Below are 6,890 nucleotides of genomic sequence, written 5' to 3' on the forward strand. Positions count from 1 at the left end.
CATTTAAACTGTAGTAGTACTAACTTCATTTATTAATATTTCATTCCTTAACCTTCTCTAGGATGTGATGTACTTTGTTACCCTGATAAGCCCTCTGCTCTCGATGTCTCTATGACCGGCTTCTGTCACCAGGTACTCTGTGTCTCAGGAATGCTTTTCAGCCCTTGGAGTGCTCTTTACCAAAGCAGAGAGGTGCTGAGAGGGCTATAGGACTGTGCACAAGTAAAGATCGCTTAAATTAGTCCACCTCCTGCCCAGGCACCCCTTTCATTCAGAACCCCCCAGCTTGTTTACACACAATAATTGAGCCATACTTTTACTTAAATGAGTTGCCATCTGGGCTGTGAGGAATTTTACTTAAAGTTAAAAGAAAACAAATGAGATGAGAATGGTTGAGTTTCCCACAGAGATCTTCAGGTGTTAGTCACAGAGGGGGCAGGGGCATAAAGTAAAACAAAGGTGACATCTGCTGGTTAGAAGCAGGACTCATACATCATGACATAAAATTACATCCAGTTATGTCATTTCATTCATATGGTCAAAAACTCAAAAACCTTCCAGAGCATCATTAATAGTTGTTTATTCAAAATATTTATCCTATACTATTAGTTAATCAATGTGGATAAATAGTTTTATAATGCCTGAAAAATATCAAGCAAAATCCCAAGAACATCAACATTGTTACATTTATCAAGTAATAAAAAAACAAATCTAAAAAATGACAATGCAATTTATACATGTGATAATACAGTACAATTATTACAAAAACAACTGGTGTAAAAATAATTGTGATTGTGAGTATTTTCTCATCTACCTGTTTACCCATACGTGCTATTCAATATTATACTGTGCTATACCTTCTCATAGACATAATATTGTTAAAATTCAATTGTACAACATTCAATCAGATAGCATAGCCCTTATAAAACATGTTAAAAAAACATAAATTCTTCATCAAAATTTTGGAGCTGGTCTTATCTTTGCTCTTCTTTCTAGCCCAAAAGTAAAACAGTCTTTCAAAACGTGTCTGAAATGGTTATCCCTGAGTCCATACAGAAGTGGACTCAGACATTTGGGGAACATGATTAGGCCAAGGAAAAGTGCGTACTGAACATGTATAGCAGTAGCTGGGTCTATGTTCCATAGCCCACTTGAATTTATCATGTTAAATAAAGTGGAAGTGAGACAAAGACACAGTTGTAATAGATGTAATAGGACCGTTCTGTGGGCTTTGTCAACATGGCAGACATTGGCTGAAGATGTTTTGACACTCACCATTATAGCAATGTATGAGTATATAATGATCATACTGACTAGTACAAAGTACATGATAGTGAATGATCTGTTGAGTGTTGTGTAAATGTGAAGTTTAAAGACAGATTGCCTGGTGCAGTGAGTGGTGAAGCTGGTATTTGTAGAGCTAACAAACAGAAACAGCTGTGTAAAAGAGTCCAAGGAAGCCATAGACCACATAACAGCTATTGCAACTCCAGTTGTTCTAGTTGTGGCAATATTAATATATCTTAGAGGAAAACATATAGCAACATATCTTTCAAGAGACATCACAGCCAGATTAAGGGGAGACATTTTGACAGTTACACCTGCAATTAAAGTGAAGATTATACATACATAACTAGACATTTTGATCATTGTAACAGCAAAAATATAGAGTAACATTGATACCAGCAGCTGCAGAGAGTCAGTAAAGAGCAAATGACCAAAAAGGATATATCGTGAGGACTCAAGAAGCAGTGGTTTTCTCAGCAGAGCGAACAACATAACAGCATTGACATACAAGAAGAGGAAGCATGGCAGCATGGACAGCAAGGCACGAGAAGGAGTCTGTATGGACCGCACCACTTCTGCTGTGTCATTCATCTCTGCAGCATCAAGGCAGAACAGATTATGAACAGATAAACATGTTTTATGCTGGCAAAGTTATCAAGTTATTTACCTAACCCTTGAGGTATCGTGTATGCTACATCTGTTGGTTCAAAATGTTAAAACAAGCCTCAAGACAACATATGATGGTGGTCTGAAATCAGTCCAGTGTCAGCTTCACCCATTTTATAAGAAATCTAAGTAACAGTGTCATTAGGTTTGGAGAGAGGTAACCAATCAGAAGCCAGAAGAATGACAACTTAACCCTTGCATGGATGGCTACAGGGAACACATTGTACAAGTTATACAAGTCTGTAATAGTTTGTATACACTAAACAAACACAAAAGGCTGTGGGTAGTTTTGAGTACTGTAGGCTAAATGTGTATTACTCAAGCCCATCATAAAAAGTGTTAAAGTCTGAGTCCACTATTTTACTAAAGCAACAGTTCACCATACAATGCACACAAAAAGACAGGATATTAGCAAGCATAAACTGTTAAAACCAAGCCAATAAATAAATAAATATATTAGTATATTAGTAATATGGACTTAATTGGCCTTTCTTTCATCCCTGAAAACTCCAACAAGATCACTTTGGATTTTTTAGACACTTTGGCATTTAACAGCTAACAATAGTGAACAATTGACATTTCACTATGAGGCAGCATTGTGAAATATAGTTGGCTCACAACACAGCAAGTGGTTTAGTGGTTAAGAGTGACCATTCACCAGCCCAACTCCAACTCAGGTTAAGCCTTTTGTAGTGGATTTGCAGGTTTCTCTCCATGGACTTAACTTGTCTTGTCGACCCAAAGCATGCACAGTAGCACTGACTATAAAGGACAATAGGAAAGGATTACCACAACTGATGAAATACTCCAGTTAAGGGAGTCCTATTTAAAAAGACGAAAAGGCCCTCCAGTTAATAGGCAATACTCTTTAACTAAGGAAGCTTTGCCACTCGGACACATTGAACTGTTAAAACTATAAACTACTGTATTGTACATCAACACTAGAACAACATTGTTTGATTTGCTGGATTTTTGTGATTGTGGGGTAGCTCTCTGTCTTTAGATCTCTTTACTCCAAAGACTGTGCTTTCATAAAATCCAAAATTCCAAATTCCTGTAAGATCAAGTGAAAGCAGAACAACACAAAAATGTATATATATTTATACTGGAATTTCCCCACTGTGGAACAAATAAAGGCTCCTATCTTATAACAACTTTTAATTTCCCATCTTTATTTCACTAGTTACATATTGTGACCAATGAGAAGGCCTATTTAAAACATTTAAATTCATAGTATGTTTAACAAAAGTAAGCAGCCAAAGTCCAAAGTCAACAGAAAATCCTGTGTGACTCTACTAAGCAGCTGATGTCACCATTGTTTGTCCCATGGATTTTGGTCCTCAGAGAAGTCATTAAATCTAATTAATAATTCAGATCTTTTGATTTGTTTACATTTACATCATGCACCTACTGAGACATAATTAACTCTACACTACACTATAATCCCTGTTGAAAAACATCCTTAAAGAGACAATATTCAGAACCTAAAAATCTAGAGTAACGTACAACTGTAGTGTAGTTTCAATTATTCTGATCGATGCAGAACTTCAATGGCACAACTATATGACTACACTTGGTAATGGTCCAGCGCCACTTCTTTTTGATGAGCCAAATTACTTCATGCCCTCGAGGCTGAGACACTGGTGCAGAACAAACTACAGTCAGTGTTCAGCCATGTGTGCTTTCACTTCAATGAAGAGGAATTCCCAACTCAACCGGTCACCCCAAATTGCCATAACCACAATATTTCCAATTCTCATTCTCATTCCTTTAAATAGTGTGTAAAATCCATTAAAAGCCAACAATTAAAATGGTCACAATGTCTTTAATAACACATACCAAATATACAATGATGGATAACTTACGTTTGGCTGCATCTTTCATTTAATCTCAGAATGAAACAAAAGCAATGTACATAAATTGTCACTCAAAACAAAAACAAAACACTCAGATAAAAAAAAGAAAGAAAAAAGAAAATTACAATCAAATCCATTATTTTAAATACAAATAAGGCAAAGCTGAGAGGCAAAGTATCTACACAAAAATAATACCTATAATAATAATAAATGTATTTAATTGCTGCTGAATTGCAGGATTGTGGTTCTGATGATGAGTTTGGGGATCTTTCCTGTATCATTTTCTGTTGTTACACAGGAAATGATACATTAGCTGTAAAGGTAAACACAGGGATTAGTTAGTTAGTTAGTTAGTTAGTTATAACCAAAAAATAATTTGAAATGATAACCTAATCTTACTAAGAGTTGACTTTTTTATATTTACCACAGAAATCCTTCTTTAAACTCAGTGAATTTGTGCCGAACCATAAATGTTGCTAAAGCATCTGCTACCTGTAAACAAAAAATCACTCAACTCAATGAAAAATTGCACCAGCAGGGTTATGACAAAAGACTACTAATATCATCTAAACAAATGGCTTAATTTCTTACTTTTTCAGGAGCATCCTCATGGACAGCATGGCCACACTGAGGCAGAACCTGCATCTGAAACTTTCCTGTGGATAGAATACAGTTGTGATTGTGAATGTGACACTTTCTGCTAACACATGAAGTAAAGGACGCACCTTGCATCTGTCCAATTGTAAGATCTTTATCAAGTCTGTCTACTCCTATGAGGAAAAAGAGGGGTTCAGATAAATGCAGTTTATTTTGGCCTCGCAATAATGAAATGAGAAAGAACTAACCTGCAAGTAAGAGCAGTTTTGGCACAGAGCAGGTGAGAAACAGAGCAGAGAGACCTCTGAACCAGCCATCCCAGTACTTCTCCGTCTTTGACAATTCCACTCGCCAGGTAAACACATCTTCCTTCTTTACCATATGAAAAAGGTTATTATAATCAAACTGCTACGTCCGTCCAGCACAAAAATGTACTTAAAAGTCGAACAAATGCTCACTTCTGGGTCATCTTCTTTCAGCCTTTTCTTACTTGTTTCCTCTGCTACTTCCTCCTCTTCATCCTCTTCAATAATGCCTTCCCCAATGCTTTTTGACACACCTGGACTGCTGCAGGATTCTTCACATCTAAAAACAAAGTAATTTTTAAACAAAACACAATTTTGACACCGCATGTTCAATATAACAATATCAACTTACTTTTTTACCTGACCTCCCATTGACACACGAGCTGATTCAATGTTTCGAATCTGCCCACTCTTAACACTGAAAATAATCAGTATGTACAAGTATGTAAATATAAAATATATATAGATGCACATAAAAATAAAGTAAGATTTACCTCCATTCAATCGCATTCTCAAGAGATTTAAATGTCTTTGGACGACTTCTAAGAAAATTCTGCATACTGTTTAAAGCATCCATCGCTGTGCCTGTGTGTATACATCAGATTAGTTTATTTTATACTTGAAAAATAAAACTTTAAACAACACTTACCTTCTACAACATCAATAACACACAGGCCAATCAGTGATGGTATAAGATTGGCTGATGCAGTATGCACTGCAATAGCTCCACCCATACTATGTCCAATTATCATAATAGGAGGTGGATTATCACCATAAAGTGACTCAACCACTTTGCCAACATCCCTTATCAAAGAAGAGCATACATACATACAGCAAGTTATGTTTGAATAGTTGGTAGAGAACTAAAACAAAAACACATCATCCTTACTTGGCCATTGTCTCAGCGGAGAGATCATCAGGATCTCTTACTTTGGAGTCACCTACAACCACAAGCAAAGTATTGGTCTTTTTAACTTAATCAACAACAAACAAAATAATAAAGTATATTGCTTTACCATGAGCTCTGAGGTCCATGGCCACAACCCTGCAGTCGATCCTGCTGCAAATAACAGCCTGGAAAGTAATTCCATAAGATTGTTCATTGCGTCAAATAAAGTGTTTCAAATGCAAATGCTTTCCAGTCTTACAGTAAAAACGGCCCAAGAGAGAGCGGAGTGTCCTCCTCCATGAAGCAGGAGCAGCACTGGACCGTGGGCACCGCTGCAGTAAATCCTGAAAATGTTCGAGGAAGTCAAGGTAATAATGCAAATTATTTATCCAGATTTCTGACTTAATTCTCATTGGTATTAACTTTGAAGGATATATCTTTGCCATTATCATTTTCAACTTCAACATCCTCCATTGTTTCAAAGTACTGGCTCCAGGACAGTGGGGTGAAATCTCTCTTTCGACCAGGTCTGCAAAAACACAATCAAGAGTAAAAGAATAAAAGTAATGATACACAAGATGGAAACAAAATGCACAGAAAGATTTATATCTGTCCAATGCCCTCTCAAAATGTATGTATAGTGTAGGCTACTCTACACATCACTGTGCAAAGAACTCAAATAAAGCGTGTCCAATACAGTGGGACAACAAACTAATCAATAGACACTTTACGGGTTATTTCTAATTAAACAATGACTGTGGAAATAAACTAATAGGTTGTGTATGAACATTGCTAGTTACCTAGTATAGTATTTTAAATAATCATGATGTTTATAACCGGACTATTATCACTGTGTTATGAAAATGACATTGACAAGCTAAACATAACTTATGGCTACGCGTTACATTTTGTCCTGTTATAGCTTTAATACCAACGATTAAATATTTCATTATTTGAAAAAGACGCCGTGCAGAGATTTGCAGTATCATATCTGCGCATAGTCCAGACGCGAGAAGGTCCCGAGCTTACCCCATTTTCATTTTGGAGCCGCCGGACTGAAAACCACCGGGCATTGGTGGTCTGGAGGCGAGTAGATTTAAATGCAGCTGCCTCTCCATTCTGGTGCCTCTGAAGCCCGTGTCAGTCAGGAAATGTTAACCGTGAACCTCCTCCCTTTCGCAGCATAGGATTTTGTTTGACACCTGCGCCTGGGCTAGCCACACATCGGGATTAAACTGCGCTTGTGAGACGGACAAGCTAACGGTGACTAACAGTTAGCATCTGACTTCT

At 37.0% G+C, this 6,890-nt stretch overlaps 2 protein-coding genes across 2 annotated transcripts; both read right to left on the reverse strand.

Annotated features, from left to right (window-relative positions):
• Positions 1-954: 954 nt before the first annotated feature.
• LOC117380981 (odorant receptor 131-2-like) lies at positions 955-1,878 on the reverse strand. The gene has a single exon (XM_033977812.1). It carries the CDS (start codon positions 1,876-1,878, stop codon positions 955-957), a length of 924 nt encoding a protein of 307 aa, XP_033833703.1.
• A 2,026-nt stretch (positions 1,879-3,904) lies between these two features.
• Positions 3,905-6,890, reverse strand: ppme1 (protein phosphatase methylesterase 1). Its single transcript, XM_055226439.1, has 14 exons — positions 6,630-6,890; positions 6,034-6,129; positions 5,860-5,950; positions 5,728-5,785; positions 5,601-5,652; positions 5,361-5,515; positions 5,206-5,296; positions 5,064-5,129; positions 4,865-4,991; positions 4,655-4,778; positions 4,535-4,579; positions 4,401-4,465; positions 4,234-4,301; positions 3,905-4,122 (listed from the first exon to the last, which is right to left on the reverse strand). Exons 1-14 carry the CDS (start codon positions 6,716-6,718, stop codon positions 4,119-4,121), a joined length of 1,131 nt encoding a protein of 376 aa, XP_055082414.1. The 5' UTR covers positions 6,719-6,890; the 3' UTR covers positions 3,905-4,118.

This window comes from Periophthalmus magnuspinnatus, chromosome 14 (genome assembly GCF_009829125.3).
Source record: "Periophthalmus magnuspinnatus isolate fPerMag1 chromosome 14, fPerMag1.2.pri, whole genome shotgun sequence".
In the NCBI taxonomy this organism is placed as follows: Eukaryota; Metazoa; Chordata; class Actinopteri; order Gobiiformes; family Gobiidae; genus Periophthalmus; species Periophthalmus magnuspinnatus.

What these genes read in the sequence shown, in the direction of transcription:
- LOC117380981 (XM_033977812.1), bottom strand. Translation starts at nt 1,878, where the DNA reads ATGAATGACACAGCAGAAGTGGTGCGGTCCATACAGACTCCTTCTCGT.
- ppme1 (XM_055226439.1), bottom strand. Translation starts at nt 6,718, where the DNA reads ATGGAGAGGCAGCTGCATTTAAATCTACTCGCCTCCAGACCACCAATG. An exon ending in TCCGCTGAGACAATGGCCAA is followed by an intron (nt 5,516 to 5,600) that starts GTAAGGATGATG and finishes TTCTTTGATAAG; the next exon opens with GGATGTTGGCAAAGTGGTTG. An exon ending in TGAAAGAAGATGACCCAGAA is followed by an intron (nt 4,779 to 4,864) that starts GTGAGCATTTGT and finishes CATATGGTAAAG; the next exon opens with AAGGAAGATGTGTTTACCTG.